Source organism: Fusarium subglutinans, assembly GCF_013396075.1.
Source record: "Fusarium subglutinans strain NRRL 66333 chromosome Unknown NRRL66333_c0000007, whole genome shotgun sequence".
In the NCBI taxonomy this organism is placed as follows: Eukaryota; Fungi; Ascomycota; class Sordariomycetes; order Hypocreales; family Nectriaceae; genus Fusarium; species Fusarium subglutinans.
This window is the reverse complement of record NW_023502070.1, coordinates 181,712-199,070: the sequence shown is the minus strand read 5'-3', so window position 1 is coordinate 199,070 and position 17,359 is coordinate 181,712. Positions and strand designations below refer to the sequence as shown.

The following is a 17,359-nucleotide window of genomic DNA, read 5'->3' as shown; positions in this document are numbered from 1 at the left end:
CGACCCAGCCGCTGAAAAATAGTCGGCCGTATTTGAGGTAGTGTTAGGTCGACCAGAGATGCTCACAGTCAGCCAAACTCGGGTCTCATAATTCACATATCACTTTTTGATCGAAAACCCTGCCAAATCCTTTATTAACTCATTAACATTTTGTGAAGCTTGTATTGTTGCATTGTTTCAACAACAGATTCCCACCAATGGCGGCTAATAGGCGCTGAAGCGCGTTTATGGCGGGAACTGCCCCGCCATTTCGTAAGAGGAAACTTAAGGTTGTCCTGGAAATGTCAAGTCAATACAACATCAATAGCTACACCTAACAGCTTGACGCGACCGCGTCTCGACCTGGCTGCCATGTTTACCACACTACCAGACTTTACACCGCGAGACGTAAGGCTGTTATGGATGTAGTTAAATACAAATGCTAATATGCTTAGTCGCATTCTTTGTGGTACAGATCTTCTCGCAGTCCTTACACCACCCCACCTGGACCTCTCGACGACTTTAGCGGTGATACACATAACATTCAACATGGCGCAAACCAGGCCCGACAACGAACAAAGCTCATTGAGCGATCAGCGCTCGCTCGGTTGGCCGCAGACGAACAGTACATGCAGAGAAGACGACTGAACGTCCAGAATTATGGCAGCGGCTGGCTGAAACCCCCAGGTGTTCCTAAGACATTGCACCAGATGCGTGAGGAGAAGCGGGAGCAAGAGGAACACCAAGAAGCAATTCGCCGTGAACAATTAGCTCAAGAACTAGCTGAAGCGGAAGCGGAGGGTATGCCTGGCGAGGGTACTATGGATGATGTTCAGCTTGACGGAGCTCAGGATCTAGACGATGAAATTCCTGATGCTGATGAAGAAGGATATGCTTTTGGCGATGACGACGAGGAGAATGAGGACGAAGACGAAGAGGATGAAGAGGACGAGGAAGAGGACGAAGAAGATGGCGAAGAGACAGACGATGAGGCTCTGAGAGCAGAGCGCCAGAACGATCTCATGCAAGCACGTATGAGGATGGGCGACGACGCTTTTCGCGAAGCCCTTGTCCGCGGTGAGCCGGATGCTAACGACATGTACGGTGACACCGAAGAACTCGAAGAAGAAGAGGATAACGGCCATCTTCTCGACGAGGAAGACTTCGCTCAAGATGATGACCTTGGCGTGGATATGGACGCCGATCTTGACGAAGATATCCCCGAGGCTGAGAGCGGCGGCTACGAGCATACCGACTCTGAAGCCGAAATCTCCAGCAGTGAACAAGAGTCATCCAACGAGGACGAGGACGATGATGAAGATGATGTTGACGTTAGTTTCGCACCTCGCTCTGCAACCCTCCCTCGTCCTATGTCGCCTACCTTCCAGGGCCGTTCTAGCATGGCGCATCCACGCGCCAGCATGGATCTAAGTAACCTTCTTTCTCAAGACGGCAGCAGTTTTATGCAGAGCAGTCCCGCTGGACGACGAGCCCGTCACGGCTAGCACTTTACGACTAATGCGACACGACCAACAGATAGACTACTTCAGACAGCAGTGTTATATACCCATTCATTGTTCATTATCAAAACAGAATTGAAGTTGAGCGCTTCCCGTCTTCCAATATGTAAGTGAAAGATGGGTTGCTAGCCACAGGCTTGCCCAGAAGTGTGATTACAACCTTTGTAGGGGGCAACTTGATCGTTGCGTGATGTGATGCTTCTCCCGTGTCTGCCAAGATCACCGATTATCATGCATTATTGTAAATTGCAATACGCCCATCCAAACGCCATTTCAGAATGCACATCATACAGCTCTTTTTCTTTTTCTCAGTCAGTCAATGTCTCCATGCTCTTCAGTCGATGAATCGAGTCGTGTCGTCTGAGGACCTTGAGATCAGAATAGCCAAACGTAGATGAAAAGCATGATGACAGCAGCAAAGAAGATGAGCCAGACCTTCCAGCCAACACCAGTTCGCTGAGCCATGACAAGCATGCGGTTCATAGTGCCACGAAGCCGCAGGCGTGTCGAGTCGAAACTATCGTTCATCTTTTCCGCCAGCGCCGAGGACTCGCGGATCTCGTCTCCAATCGCAACCGTCATCTATCACCCGACTGTCAGCTCTTCCACAATCAACAACCCTTGGAAAGGAGTACAACTCACGTCCTTCAACACCTTGACCTTGCCAAGAATACCCTCCACCTGCGCATCGTTCTGGCTCTCAAGCTCATTGAGCACCGCATCGCTATACTGGCCCCTCTTGTTCGGCGTCGCAGAGCGGAACGAACCAGGTCTTGACGCATCAAAACCTCCTTGTCCAAGGGGCGAAGGCGAGGGGGCTCCGTATCCGCCGTAGCCGTATCCTCGGTTTGGGCTCGCACTAACGGGTCGCCGAGATGCTGCGTCGCCGGTGTAGCCCTCGAAGAGAGCGCTGCGAGAGTCGCGCTGATGAAGCGACGATGCACCGAATCTATGATGCGCTGTCAATATTTTGTCTTGAAACGATTGTTGGGGTTCTGATGATGCGATTTGCCACCATCACCAAAGGAGCGTCGTACCGTTGCGCCATGACTACCTAATTCTGTCGAGACCAGATAGCCGGGGAGACAAACCAAGAAGGGGTTTGTGTATAAAGGAGATGAAGATTAAAAAAAATTATCGAGGGGTTCGCGAATCTTGGGTCCTCCCCCCTACGATACCCTGGTTGTTTTTCTTAGGTGTTCTCTTAGCTGATGACAGCGGTCTGGCTCATTGGATTGGGGAGGTCGGAGGATACGTACCGAGGGGCTGTCCAATCCCGTGTCATGGCCTGGAGCTCGATGTTGAATTTCGACTTGAGGACAAGTCACGATTAAGCTGAGTTTTTGTTGAGATGGGCACTTAATTACGTATACAATGGCGAGTATGATGGTTTTACTATGGATGGTAGGCATAAGTGAGTCAAACATGGCACATGATGTGAGCTTAGAGCAGGCAGAGCTTCAGCACAGCTATAGTTCCTCAAATCAGCACGCCACAAGCATCACAATATTAATCTTGCACAGTGTTTTTGACTGCATTAATGTCATTTCAAATTGCTCATAAATGTATGTAACTGCACGCGTACAGTACATATGCAAAGCAGTTGAATGCTAAAGGTGGCTGATGCTATCCACGACTCCGTGCCGCCTAGATCCCCTAGATCCCCAAACCCAGAGACTGGGTAAACAGGTATAATCATCCGCGCCCGCGCCTTTTTATTTTTGCTCAGTTCCAAAATTCATAACATCGTACTGTCTCCTCCATAAACATCCATCAGATGGATCATGGCACGTATTTAGTCAGACATCTTGGTGTCCTCGTTGGGGGGCTGGAAGTCTTCATCGTCTTCCTCATCCTCGTCGTCGGCAGGGACTTGCTCGGCGGCCTTGGCGAAGTCAATTTGGGCACCTCGAGTACGGCGACCTTCGACAATGTTGCTGGGGTCAATCTCCTCCAAGCCATCTTCCTCATCTGCGCGCGTGGGTTAGCTTGATTCATGGTCTAGTTTGCAAGTGCGTGTAATTACCAGCTTCGGGGACCTATTAAAAACAATGTTAGCAATTGTCGGCAAGCAAGTATAGGAGGACGGCAGCACATACCTCCTCATCATCATCATCATCGCTGTCATCTTCGTCATCCTCATCCATAGCAGTGTCCTCATGCTCAGCAGGGGCCTTTCCCTTTCCCTTCTCCTCGGCAAAGATAGCGCCCTGGACCTGGGAAGGATCCTGGGGAAGAGTAGCGTTGTTGTCGGCCATCGTTGCGTTGGTGTTGCTTTTATGAAAAGTCAAGGAGTGAAATGTGCGATGTTGTTTGGCAGCGGTGTGAATGCAAAAAGAGGTGAACGAAGTGGATGTATGCAAAGGTTGAAATGCGGCGCGAGCTGCGGGTGCTGAGCTGCAAGTGCGACCCAGATCTTGTTCCCTTAATATCCATGGCAACCAGTGGAGGGTGAGCTGATGGATCTAGCCCGATATAGAGTAAGGTAGCCAGTTTTCAAATCCCAAGCCCCCACGTGATCTGCTGGGAGCATTCAATACTTCAAGACGACGGGAGCAAGGCGAGGCAAGAAAACTTAGGACCTCTTTTCTATATAACGAAAAGACTTAAATAAGTTAAGTATATCTTGAAGCCTTTAGATCAGTATATTGTAGCCCATATTTGATACTTCTTTCTGACTCCCTCATAATATGCCCAGGTACTTTGTTAGTCTTCAATGCCTTTTCTCATTAACTGAATGCTCTTTTACTCAAGTGTAATGGCCGTTGCAACCTACTGATTCTCATCGCATATCTGTTCTCGAGATATTGGGACCACAGTACCGTCCGGCTGATCAAATTGCACAATGGTGTCGCCATAAGACTCAATCGATTTAGGGTCCAAAAACTCCTGTGGCAATAAGAGTGTTCTTCAGAACTCGTTCACGCCCCTGGGACACGGGGCTGTATATACATCTTCCAAGTGCTCTGCCATATCATAGAGGCGCGTCTCTATTGGGGTAGAAGAAGTCTGCTACGATGCTATTGCCCATTCTATAATGCAAACAGGCTGCAGCTTCGGCAACTAAGGGCAACTCGCTAGCCGTATACATAAGTTCACTAATCTTATCGTTGCTCGAACAGGGAGCAAGACAGGAGTCGAATTTATCAATTCTAAGTGCTGCCATTCCCAGCCTTTCTGGTAGGCGTTGAAGAAATCCCAGGCATCGATCACGTGTGAGATATAAAGCCGTGTAAGTCCGGAACTTCCAACGTGCAAGTGCTGCGGTAGCTCCAGGATCTGCCACGAGACGAATATCATTGAGGGGGTATAGCTGGCCAGCACCATAGGCAAATGCTACATTGAAGTCCTCGAAAATAACCAAGTCCTTGAGCTACAGTGACAGACTAGTACCGACACGAGATACAAGCTCTATTAGACGTCGGATAAATGGTGATAATACAGGAACTTACCTTCGCCTTAAGTTTCGTAGGCTCTTGTCCTAGACCAACACTGCAGACCATCAGGTAGGGGATGGCGATTTCTTGGATGGAGATGTGATGGCTCCCACACGATGCTCTCAAACTGAAGAAACTTCGCCAGCAATGCCTCAGTGTCCATGGGCGAAATTGGCGGTGGGATTGACGGCGCATAATGAACTACTTGACCGCGGACACCTCCGGGACTACCAGTTGTCTGAGCGTTGGTTTCAACACTGCAAACAATCTTCATGGACATCCCCAATACTATGGCTCTTCAGGCCTGAATTTGCTACGCAAGTTCGGTGGCCCTCGTGACCTAATCGATTTCTAGGTTTTCTTTCCACCGAAGTGGAGGTGAGAATACCGATAATGTGAGTCGCTTGGAGACCGAATAGTCAACTCAAAGGTCAAAGAATACTCCTCGTTAAAGCCATCCAATATGGGGAAGAGCTTTGAAACGGAGTTCCTGATAACCGTGTGGTTTATTTCTTGGTTTCATGACGCTCGTCTTCCAAGCCAAGCTGCTATCCAAACGCTGGAAGCTCAAATGTGTAGCCAAACGTGCTGAATCGTCGACGCATGAGGAAGCTGGACTTTTGGAAGGACTTTGAGCTCAACGCAACTCTCTTCTAACACGTTTTGTATTCACGAATTATTAATTACTTATATCATACCTTGGAAGACTTTGCTATAGCAAAGGGTTCCCTGAGCCTTTGGCTTGTTCTGACAAGAATAGCTCATCTTTGCACAAAGGAATGTGATATTTGGCAAGCTCAAGGATCTCGAGCCGGAGCTCTAGCGGCAAAGTCCTCCAGCACGATAAGTTATACTGGGCGATAATGTTGATGATGATGATAAAGTCCGAGTAACTCCCTTCCCCTTTCCCCTGCGATTTACCCTACCTATCTTAGTAGGCAGGTAGGTAGCTATAAAGGTAGCAGCGGCATACGAGAGAAAGAAAAATCCAGGAAGACCTTGGGCATTATTGACTGAAAATCTTGCAATACTATCGTGAATTGAGCGCTGATATGGTTGGGCTTGATAATTATATCCACACAGAAAAACGAACCCCGTTTCTGTGTCGTCTTCGACCTTATGGTCAAGATGATCACGTTCCTGTAGACGTGGACACACGTGTAGCCACAGATCCAAAGGCCTAGGTCGCCAATAATAAATTCACGATGATTTAAAGGAAATAGTTGGCGGAAAATGGTTGGATAGAGTCATCAGTTTGCATATGTAAGTCTATTTCTCGTTTCCACCAGCCATCGACATGACAACCACGATAGCAATAACCCACCAATACCTTATTCAAATGTTAGCATTTTACTCTCTCATTTCGGTTCAACAATACTCACTTTTGCAAAAGAGACTTAGGCTCCTCCTCAGCTGCCTTTTTACCGTTTGGTGACAGCACAACCGGCTTGTTCAACTCAGGCTGAGCCCCCTTCTTCTCTGCGATAACAACGGCCTTAGGTCCAAAATCCCTTGTCTGGCCAGCATCGACTCTCACACCCTTGAGCGCCACGCTGCGCACATCGCCGCTCTCGTCTACAGAGAGTAATATCGTAGGCGCGTAACCGCGGTCAAAGTTCTCCGCTGAGGCAGCAGTTGTACCAGCAATCCAGCGCGAAGACTTGGGGTCGTAGATCCCAACACGGACGAGAGATGCAGACTCGGGCAGCTCAGGGGCCTCGTAGGAGACGATCTCGGTGGAGATGAGTGAGGCGGCGTCGTAAGCGACTTCAGCTAGGATTTGAGGTGTCAAGGGTGAGGAGAGGATAGGTTGGATGTAAACTTGAGCTGTGCGCTGCTCAGCTGCCACGAGCACAGCGGTGCAGATGGTTGATAGGAAGGTTGCGATCCTCATTGCGAGCAGTGGGCAATGATTCGCCCTTGAGTGGTGATGTAGTTGATGGATGGTGAGTATGGGAGCTCTGGAGCTTGGAAACGACACATGGGTACTTCCTGGTAGGTACTAACCTACCAGCTTCAGAATGAGGCGGTAGATTGTCGGCTAATTTATTTCAACGAACAATGGGCATCATGCATGCACAGTCAAGATAGTTAATCGATATAAGGCAAAACAGGCAGAGCTCTAATCGTGTTGATCAGGAACTTTTTAATCATAAGTTGCAGATTGCAGTGAATGCTCACAGTTGAGTCTAGACGCTCTCGTACCAAAAGTTTAACATAATACAACCCTTGCATTCCCTCCCATCCGCGTACCACTTCAATGTAATCGGAATAAAACCGCCCTTATCCCCAACGCCTGTAAATGCAGTGCTATGCAGAATCAACTCTTTTCCTCTCGTCATGGTTCCGTTAATGAAATTAGTAAAAATCTCCTGGCTGCACAGCCAGCTTGGTTAGGTAGTCCTAGAAATTGGAGGGATTGTTGGCCTCGATGCCAAATAAAAAGCCAATTGGTGTCAAGTCTAACTGTCCGAAGGCTCATTCTCTCCGTCTTCGGGGTCATCATCCTCATCTTCGTCTTCGTCGTCTGAACCATCCGATTCTAAAACATATCCAGGGGTTCGTTCCACTAGACCCTTGTAATATGCCACGAGGACTTCAGGGTTTGGAACAATTTTCCAATCGACTCGGTAGAGAAATTCCAACTCTAGTAATTTGAGTTCTGCTACTCGAACGCCACCGACCCTAGCATAAGTGGTATTGTTCCAGAAAGAGTCCGATAACCCTTTGGCAGCGACTGTAGCCGCAGTAATTAAAAATCGATGCACAGTCAACGTATTGATGGTGAATTCTTGGTACATGGCGCACAGCCGATCAATATAGTAAACCATGGCCAAGAGAAGCGGCGGTGTTAGGGTCGCATGTCTAGCCAAACGGTGGAGGTAATCTCGAACTGAGATTCCAGGTGCGGTTCTGTGTCATGTTAGCTAAATCCATTAAATCCGAATGAGCAGAGCCGCAATCTACCTTGAGTGAAAGCGTGTCAATCCGCCATTCGAAATTCGGATGGCGTCATTCGTAGCGATCAACTCTGCCAACATATGCGCAACCAATTCTACCATATCCTCTACACCACAGAGTTCATAGCGATCTGGCAACACTTTTGGTGGCGGCGTAGCAGGTTTGGCACGTTTACTCGTCTGTGGTGAAGAGTTCGCAGCAGCAACGGCATCTAGATTGGTCGGGGTGGGAGAGCTTCGACGTTTAGTTGGTGACACCCCGCTTAGTGCTTGGCCTTGGCCTTGCTGCACAGTCTGATCGTGAGAAGCGCGTGAGGGGGCAGGTGATTGTGCAGGATGCGCAGAGGCTTTTTGAGAAATTGATGACGGCGGTCGTTGGACTTCGGGTGAGCCATGTATACCAGAGTCATTCGCCACATACTGTCTCGGACGCTGTATTGGAGAAGACTTCATAGCGTCGGCGGACGATGGAGTGTCGGAGCGGGTAGAAGGCCGTCGCCGGAGAGCTGGCGAAGGCTTTGAGGAGTGCTGAGGGGACGACGTCGCATATCGAAAAGCGGTAGGCGAGGCATTGTCGGAGGCGGACAAGGCTGGAGACGTCTTCAGCATGATTTGCGGCGCATCGTCGAGCTGTCGGTTCGTCGGGACGGTTGAAGGATCGAGGGGTTTTGGGCCAGTTGAAGTAGTAGTGTACGATTGGTTTAGGTTGGGTTGTGTTGCGTTTTTGGTAGGGCTGAAAAGATGCGACGTTGAATGTCGGTAAAGCAAGACAAGGGTCTTTCAAGATTGAAAAATGGCAACGAAGGAGTTCAAGTTGGAGGTTGAACTCGATACGGTAGACAAGTCAAGTACGGGGTTAGTGGAATCGCGAATTAGATCATGGCGTTTGATCGATTTCAATCCATGTGGGCGCGACACTGGCGCAATCTGCAGTGTCAGGAACTGCGCTATGGACGAGTACGCTCACCGAAGGATACCAAGCTAAAGAGTTAGCAAGAGATCCTAAAGTGACCTGGGCTGTTCAAGGTGGTATGGTATTTGAGAGAGTGGCTGCTGTTTGTCAGATACGATACGACACGCGCACAAAGAGTTTGGGATGACGAAGGTGGGCTGGCAAGCCTAGCATTGGTAGGTGAAAGTGAGGTGAGTGGGTAATAAATCAACCGGACAAGCCCGGGGCCGGGGGGTCCACAGGTCAAGATATGGGTGGCAGATGTTACAGCACGTAGACTTTTCTAAGCAACTGTACAACTTTGCTTCGGATGGAGACCGCGCTCTCACTCTCTCAGGTCGGCTGCCCTGCAGAATTTCTCTCCAGTGGAGGCCTGGTTGTTAGTCGCTGTCTCAACGGCCTGGCAGGCTCATCTGCTCACTGGACGAGGCCTTGGCAGAACTTGGCAGAATGACTCGGGTCGGATGGCCAACTGAACAGCAAATCTTTCAATAGGTCCAGGCCCGAGATGGGTGAATCTTTTCTCAAAGCTTGATGATTCCCCCTCTCCAGGGGTCTCAAGCGGGAGAAGAGGCCTGAACCAACGCCAGCCACTAACCGGGGTGATTGGTTAGATAGAATTTGCATGTATCTCTTGACCACGGTGAATCCCTTAGTGGTGTAAGAATGGCGTCAGGGTGTGTTTGAGCAAACATGATCCAGGCAAAGGCAAGTATCGTGACTGTAGGCAAAGCGCTCTTGTGATTGATCATTGAACCTTTCCCAGGACAATATCAAGTTCGCGAACGTGCACTCAGCCACGGCATGGCATGGCATGATCAGCACAATAGTAAGACACGGCACATAATGAGGATATACCGCTCAAGCACTAGACCACTAGTCAGACACCTTAAAGGTCCCTGCTTAGACGAAGGAGGTCTACGTTACCCCAGATGCACCTCATTCCCCAGAAAGAGCCTCGTACAGCCTGGCCCTGCATTTCGACGTTCGTGAGCCACTCAAACCACAACGTGGACGGAACGACAAGCCGTCAGAGGTTGGAGCATATCACCACAGTCCAGATCATCGCTCAAATGCCGCGAGCGGATCATTCCAAAATCGGAGCTCGGTGAAGGATAGATCGAGTTTGCGGAGACATTGCGATGTCGTTGCTACGAAACAGTCGGTCTAAGATGTTAACGCGGCTAGCTGAGATGAAAGAGGAAGGTTTTGTAATGTTGTCTCTGAGGCGCCTCCGTTGTGGGTTTGATACCTGTCATAAAATTTAACAGAAATTGATTGAGTCACTACGAACACGGTCGACTATCGAGACGCTTCTTTTATGACGAGGCGACATGGAAGATAAGCCTATATTCGCGCATGGCGTCTTGTAAGTCTCATTTCATCCCATTTCCTATCCAATTCAACCCAGTGCCCAATTGGATTTATTAGTATGCAAAATCTTGATCCAGGCGATCATGGGTCCTCATAGTGCATCAGTAGTATTAGTGACATTTGAATCCACCATGGAAATGCCTTGCTAAAGTTCTCGATAATGATAGCTCCATGGCTATCTGTTATTCAATCCGTGGTTCAATCAGTAGTTGTGAAACCAACGGCTATCATACCGAAGTGGTCGATTGATGTGGTACAAATGAATGAGAACATCGCTCTGGATACGGTGTAGTCAGAAAAGATCGCACTGGAGCTCAAATTATTTGGCTTCTCAGAGGATATGGTTCAACTGGCGGGTATAATCCATTTCACCGAATGAACATCGGTATGGTAAACGTAAATTGACTGCCCAAGCTCTCTCAAATCAAGTCTTGATCAGGTCAAATTGTCCCACGTTTCTCAAGCAGTAAAATAGGCAGAAACCGAGCTCCACGTTTCTTATAATGCAAACTAGTTACACAGAGCCTTACAAACTCGGCTGAAACTTATTAATTCAAAGAGAAGGGACGAAATCAGACAAACTAGAAGAGGACTCATGATAGCTTCAACATCATGTCTTATACCAGGCTCAACACCAGTGGCCCACGACCACGGCTGTGGCTGCTCAAGCCACAGTGCTATCCAATCAATTCTTTATCACTGCGATAAGATGGAAGCACGTGCCATCTTTCGGAGTCCGCCTTGCTTGACGTGATCTACGACGCCATGTTTCCCCAGACTGGCTTTGATAGCAACTTGAGTGTTTCTTAACAGTTGACAACTTGAATTTCAGCAGCATCGAACCCCAATTTCTTCACTTATCGTATCGCCATCGGCCAACTTTAATCACCTCGTCCCCGATTCTTCTCTTCTCAAGCAAATCCCAGGAGTTATCAGCGCATATTGTTTCATTGGATGTGAAGGCGTCAACATCATTCAGTGTCCTCGGTTTCTAGGTGACCCCCATTGAATAGCAGCCACAGCTACGTAATTCCGTCAATCTACATACAAACCCCCTCTTCGACGCCGTTCTCTCGCGACTCCAACTTCTTCAACCTATCTCATTTTAATACAAACACCCGTCATCATGGCTCGAGCGCAAAGCCACCCGATTCTGGCTCAGTTGCGAAGCGCTAGAACACTGCCCGAGCAGACCGACGCCTTGAGAGCTCTCAAGAATGAAATTATCGGCCATTTACAAAGAAAAGAGCAATGGGTTGGCTTGGGTGTTCTTGATCCTATTGTCAGAACATTGGCCTCGGCCAGGTCACCAGCGAAGCCAAATGGGAAGGACTCTCGATATCCTCTACCACAGAGGCCGTTATCGGAAGATGAGAATGTGAGGTTACAGGCGCTTCAACTGGTGGCGAGCTTTGCGAACGGTATGCTCTCAACAAAATGCTCGACATCGCCTTGTTATAGTTACTGATGGACATGATTAGGAGGACCTGCTTTCCTTGCGCCCCTCCATGCGGCACGCGCAATTCCCTCCCTCATGGCCAACGTATCGCCGTTCACCAACGCACCGCAACTCGTCGTCGCAGCCCTCAAGGCATTGACCGATATAGCTGATGCTTCCGCCCTGGCGGCCCCATCTTCGCCCATCAATGCCGAATCTCTAGCGGATACCGTATTCTCTGCCCAATATCTCGATTCGTTCGGGGCAATGCTTTCTAACACTTCTACGAATATCCTCCTACAATCGCAAGTTTCGCTCGCAGCAGGCTTGATATCTCGGCTTTGCCGTGAAGAGCGTCATCAACAAGCTTTGGCAACATCCGGAGTATTAGATGCCCTAGCAACCCGTTTAGCAAGCGTTGCGGTGCTTCGTGGAGAGGTTGTTCCAGGGGCTGATGCTTCAGCAAAGAAGGATGGGCTCTTTGAGGCTTTCCCCGAGCCGGCGCCTCAAACGTTAAGATTGGATTCGATACTTGAGGCTATCGGTGCTATTCTGGGAGATTCAAAATATCGGGCAAATAGACTGGCAAATTCTCCTTCTATTCTCGCTGTATTCCCACCGCTCAAATTTGAGCCTGCAGGAAACCCGGAAGTCGAGCAAACAGGCCCTAACAGTACACGCCAACATCCAGTGACTGCGATGGAGTATATGCTTCCGATTAACTTACCCCGAAGCCAATCTTCATCCCCTTACGGCTCCGTACCACCAGGTGGCTCTTCGGATTCGCAATCATCTAGTCGATCTTCTCTGAACAAGTTCAGCTCGTCTGCTCTATGGGATTCGCCTCGATTTCAAACCACGGGCTCGAGTCCTGGAGATACTGAGGAGATTGAGAGCCCCTTTATTCCCTGGCTGGTCCGGCTCGTGAGGCGCTCAGGTGAATATGAGCGCCTCCTTGCCTCTGCCCTTCTTGCCTCACTTATCAAAGGTGGAGTAACAAGCAAAGGGCTGAGAGAAGCGAGCCTGGGACTTCTCGTGGTACCGCTTCTCGTCCGCATGATAGCAAAAAATGACAAAGACGTCTCAGATGTCAATGAGGTCGACAATGCGGTCAAACGCACTATTCTGGAGCGCGCACCAGTGGTTTTGGCACGCATGATTACAGATAGCGAGTATCTCCAGAAGGCAGCCTACGAATGTGAAGCCGTGCCTGTGTTGAGTCGGCTTCTCAAACACGCCTACACTCCTGTAAAGGAAGGCACGCGGTCCCATTACTGGTCACCTCATGCAGATGTCGATATGGAGGTTGAGAACAACTCCCCAGTAGCCCAACTTGGTCAGGAGGGTCAGAATGAGCTCCTGGTTCACCGACTCAAAGTGCGCGAAAGCACATTGAAGGCCATCGCAGGGCTCGCAGGGGGTAAAGAAGACTACAGAAAAGCATTCGTGGCCGAAGATGTGGTTTCCTACGTTGTCGAGTCCCTTTCGGAGTATCCCAGAAGACCGCAGAGTGCAAAGGAGCGAGGCTCAGAAAAGCCAAGCGCTGAGACTACCAGAAAGGGGGAAACGGCAGGATATGGCGCCAACCCTGCTTCCGTGATCGTTGCCGGATGTCATGTTGTTCGAATGCTTTCGAGATCAGTCAATATTCTGCGAACATCCTTGGTTGACCACGGAGTTGCGCTGCCCATCTTCCGCTTCATGAAGCATCCGGACGTCAATGTTCAAATCGCTGCTACTTCGGCTATCTGCAACCTGGTCCTGGACGTCAGCCCAGTGCGAGAGGTATGTTTTAAGGAACCATATTGGTGGAGTAGTAAAACTAATTATCGCAGCTTCTTGCCGAGAATGGTGTTGTCACTGTTCTTTGCGAGCACGCCCACTCACAAAACCCGGCTCTTCGCTTGAACGGATTGTGGGCGCTCAAACACTTTGTAGATGCCGTTGGACCCGACCTGAAGAAAGCATGCCTAGCTGAGCTTGGATCTCACTGGCTACAGCAGTTGGTTTGCGACGATACGGAAGACATGGCCTTACAGCTGGCGAAGGAACGGGAAGCGTCGGGACTAGATATGGACGACGATGTGGATATGCAACCATCAGACGAGCCCCATCGGTGGATTTACGGATCAAACGGAATGCTTCGAGAACTCAACGCAGCCGACTCTTCAAGGCTGAGACAAGTTGAAGACAAGCTCGCAGCGGTGCGAGAATCCGAATTAAACCCGGTCCGGAGAGCACGGAATGACGATGTAGCGATCCAGGAACAAGGGCTGGACATGATTCGGAACCTGATTGGAAGGCCTCGAAGTGGTCTGTCACCAGAGACAACGAATGAGACAACGGAGATGATCGACTTTTTGCTGCATGAATTCGGAAGCGAACGATTATTCGAGATACTATCATCCAAACTGCGACCCAAGGTGCATCGACCTTTTTCCCGTCGAGTTACGAGTGGCCGAGAGCCCAGGATGTTCCACCCACAGAGCAAGATTATTGTGGCCGTTATATACGTCCTAACGCATATCGCGGCCAGCATCTCACGACATCAGCAAATGATCATCGCACAAACAGATCTTATGAAACTTCTGGCGCAGCAGGCCAACAACAAAGATCGAGAAGTCCGGGTAGCGCTATGTCACTTCATCATCAATCTGACTTATAAGGATGACGATGGTGAGGCTCAAGCTTGTGCCATCAGGGCGCGCGAGTTACAAAGGCTTGGGTTTCACTCCAAAATGGAGGCTCTTACAAAGCAAGATGGAGATTTGGATGTGCGGGAGCGAGCAAAAACAGCAGCGTATCAGATGGAGCACGCGGGATACTGAGGTGTGTCTAAAGGTAATGGCGGAGAAAACATGGTGGTGTCGGAAGGCGTTGATTGGAATGGTGTGTTGTATACTAGACCACAAAGGCCATTGATGTAACCTATATTATGCTTCTTCTTGACATAGCGTGGTTGAATAATGATATCTGATGGGAGGACTTGCGGTAAGCTTGCAGTGCAGTCACAATTTCCGTCGCATAGAGTCACATTTCCTTGGGTGATATGCTGGAATTAACGGCAGACGTTGTATCTGCCGGGGCTAAGAAGCTAAGAGGAACAAGGGTGTGTATTGCTCGTGACTGATATGCTACAAGGGTTGAAGGGTGTATGAATGGGCTGGATCAAGTTCATGACGGAGGGTTGCCATGCAATGAAACGTGGAATGACACGGTGAAGGGAGAATGACGGTGGTTTATGAAGAGTATCAGTACATTATCACCCCGAGAGAAACATCATCATTGAAAAGGAGGAATCTCGATACCCAAGAGCCTAGAAATGCGAATACGTAGTAGATGTTTGAGCGCGTGATGTGTTGTGAGAATAAGGTAGCTAGACATTGAAATAACCTTGTATACACATGCAGTCACTTTGACGTCAATCAATCAGCCCTGTCTGTGTAAATGCTCCGGCTTCAAGCGGGACCTCTGCTCTTGTGAGTTCTTTTGGGTTCTGCAGGGTTGAGGCTAGGCATGGAAAGGGATTGACTGTAGGGTTTAGTATATGGAAACCACATGACAACTCGGAAGCCACGGAATTAAACGACTTGATATGATAGTGGCATGACATGCTTTTTGTTTTCGGTGTTTGTTACTGTTACCTCGTTGTTGGTGACGATGATTCACTGAGGATGATACTGAGGATCTGACTGACAAAGATGATTCTTGCCATCAGATTCATGACTGTTTGTTGAATCAATCGCCAAGTTAAGCTCATCGAGAGGTAACGGCTTGGCTGACAGTTCGACCATGTCATATTGAGCATCGCCAAGGATGTTTACATACCCCAGCAGAGCCTCGTCCATCCAATCCATGCATGCACATGTAAGTAAGTACCCGATACACAACGAGACTCTTTCACGTCATTCTCCGAGAGAGAAAAGAAGAAGTGCAACGCTCTGGGGGTTTCTTTGCTTCTTCCCACTAGCCAATGGGATTGAACGGGTGATGTGAACTTGACCAGGTGGAATCAATGATTCCTCAGATTGGGTGAAATGTGTTGAGGCATCGACGATGTTCACTGGGTGATTAGATCTTGGGCGTCTTCTATATAAGAGCGCGTCTCCTCTCGCTTTGAAATTCGCTTTCTCGTTCTTCACTGGAGATATAAAAGCATACAAGTTACCGATCAATTGAACAAGAGCTTTCCAAAAGTCACAAGGCTTTATTATTGGTTGCACTCAATATGCCTGCTGTCATCTTCGCTCGAAACGATGCTCTCGACGTCAATCCCCAATCGGGTGACGCTCGTCTCTCTGATGCTGGTTCAGACTGGCTCTGGGCTGTAACAGCTATCTACATTGTCAGCTTTGTATGTCTTCCCCTATTCTTACGGATATCATCACACAGCACTAACATACATCAGCTCGCCTACTTTGCTCTCAGCTTCAAGCCTCGCAACAATGAGAGAATCTTCCACTACCTCTTCACAATTGCCCTCTTCGTCGGGGCAATCGCTTACTTCTCCATCGCCTCTGGAATTGCATACTCTGTTATCCCTACACAGCGTAACCTCGGTCGTGCTCTTTCATATCAGATCTACTTCGCCAAGTATATCAACTGGGTTGTCGCATTCCCTATCATCATTCTGGCTCTGGGACTCATGAGTGGTGTGAGCTGGGCTACTATCCTGTTTAACATCTTCCTCGCCTGGATCTGGTAAGTCATTCCTCACTGCAACGAACGTACAGATACTTACAGCAGCAGGATCATCTCGTACCTTTGCTCCGCATACACCACAACCTCGTACAAATGGGGATTCTTCGGTTTCGGCACATTCGCCTATCTCATGCTTGCCTTCCAGACTCTCCATCCCGGCCGAACATCCGCTGCTCGTCTGGGCCTATCTCGGGACTATCTCATGCTCGCAGGCTGGGTGAACCTTCTCTGGATGCTGTACCCCATCGCCTATGGCATCTCTGACGGCGGCAATGTGGTTGGTGTCACTGGAAGCTTCATCTTCTTTGGCATCCTCGACGTCCTTTTGATTCCCGGGCTCGCTTTTGCCTTCATGTTCCTGTCCAAGCGCTGGGACTACGGTGCGCTTAACTTGCACTTTACGCAGTATGGTCGTGTCAATGCTGGCAATGGTGTCTTCCCTGAGAAGAGGGCTCCTGTTGCTCCTGCAGCTGAACAACCTGTTCCTGCTACTGCCACGGCTGCGGTCTAAGATGTGTTAATCATGTCTGACTTGACTGGGAACACTAGCATCTACTTGTTGGATACTGTGATGAGTGCGTTTATGAATAACGTGACTATGAGGACACTCGTTTCGAACATGGCCAAGGTATGGGAGGAAATAATGGTGAAAATTTGGGGGAGTGCTGATGATATCTTTCGGGTCGGGTTGTTTTTGAGATACCCTCATTGAACGGGAGTTGGACACCCTTTGGTTGTTGATGTTGACATAACTTAATAGTTAATTATCATTGATATTGTCATTCTCTCATAGGTACTCGTACTAACAACTGGAAATCATTAATCGTTGACATTATCTAACGAGTTTCTATTATAGAAACAGACAACCAAATAAAGACACTCAATATTATCACACTGACACTACCGTAATCACCGTAGAAGGAGCTGTACGCACTAACTTAGTTATCATCAAAGGCGACATTCATCGATCGTGATCCTTCGATTTTGGAATTACCCTA

At 48.9% G+C, this 17,359-nt stretch overlaps 7 protein-coding genes across 7 annotated transcripts; 3 read left to right on the top strand and 4 right to left on the bottom strand.

Moving 5' to 3' along the window:
* Window positions 1-351: 351 nt before the first annotated feature.
* Window positions 352-1,484, top strand: FSUBG_1377 (uncharacterized protein; the record flags this gene model as incomplete). The annotated part of the gene is made up of 2 exons (XM_036678695.1): window positions 352-387; window positions 435-1,484. The coding sequence occupies 2 exons, from the start codon at window positions 352-354 to the stop codon at window positions 1,482-1,484; spliced, it is 1,086 nt and encodes a 361-aa protein (XP_036543087.1).
* Window positions 1,485-1,874: 390 nt separating this feature from the next.
* On the bottom strand, window positions 1,875-2,547 carry FSUBG_1376 (ER-golgi snare complex subunit; the record flags this gene model as incomplete). The annotated part of the gene is made up of 3 exons (XM_036678685.1): window positions 1,875-2,081; window positions 2,142-2,448; window positions 2,537-2,547. 3 exons carry the CDS (start codon window positions 2,545-2,547, stop codon window positions 1,875-1,877), a joined length of 525 nt encoding a protein of 174 aa, XP_036543086.1.
* Window positions 2,548-3,294: 747 nt separating this feature from the next.
* On the bottom strand, window positions 3,295-3,757 carry FSUBG_1375 (histone specific chaperone chz1; the record flags this gene model as incomplete). Its single annotated transcript, XM_036678674.1, has 3 exons — window positions 3,295-3,470; window positions 3,526-3,538; window positions 3,599-3,757. The coding sequence occupies 3 exons, from the start codon at window positions 3,755-3,757 to the stop codon at window positions 3,295-3,297; spliced, it is 348 nt and encodes a 115-aa protein (XP_036543085.1).
* Window positions 3,758-6,205: 2,448 nt separating this feature from the next.
* FSUBG_1374 (uncharacterized protein) lies at window positions 6,206-6,830 on the bottom strand (the record flags this gene model as incomplete). Its single annotated transcript, XM_036678663.1, has 2 exons — window positions 6,206-6,266; window positions 6,319-6,830. 2 exons carry the CDS (start codon window positions 6,828-6,830, stop codon window positions 6,206-6,208), a joined length of 573 nt encoding a protein of 190 aa, XP_036543084.1.
* Window positions 6,831-7,398: 568 nt separating this feature from the next.
* Window positions 7,399-8,505, bottom strand: FSUBG_1373 (phosphate system cyclin PHO80; the record flags this gene model as incomplete). The annotated part of the gene is made up of 2 exons (XM_036678652.1): window positions 7,399-7,849; window positions 7,904-8,505. 2 exons carry the CDS (start codon window positions 8,503-8,505, stop codon window positions 7,399-7,401), a joined length of 1,053 nt encoding a protein of 350 aa, XP_036543083.1.
* A 2,843-nt stretch (window positions 8,506-11,348) lies between these two features.
* Window positions 11,349-14,488, top strand: FSUBG_1372 (uncharacterized protein; the record flags this gene model as incomplete). Its single annotated transcript, XM_036678641.1, has 3 exons — window positions 11,349-11,643; window positions 11,704-13,445; window positions 13,496-14,488. 3 exons carry the CDS (start codon window positions 11,349-11,351, stop codon window positions 14,486-14,488), a joined length of 3,030 nt encoding a protein of 1,009 aa, XP_036543082.1.
* A 1,400-nt stretch (window positions 14,489-15,888) lies between these two features.
* FSUBG_1371 (plasma membrane YRO2) lies at window positions 15,889-16,872 on the top strand (the record flags this gene model as incomplete). Its single annotated transcript, XM_036678630.1, has 3 exons — window positions 15,889-16,014; window positions 16,069-16,361; window positions 16,410-16,872. The coding sequence occupies 3 exons, from the start codon at window positions 15,889-15,891 to the stop codon at window positions 16,870-16,872; spliced, it is 882 nt and encodes a 293-aa protein (XP_036543081.1).
* Between the last annotated feature and the right edge of the window lie 487 nt (window positions 16,873-17,359).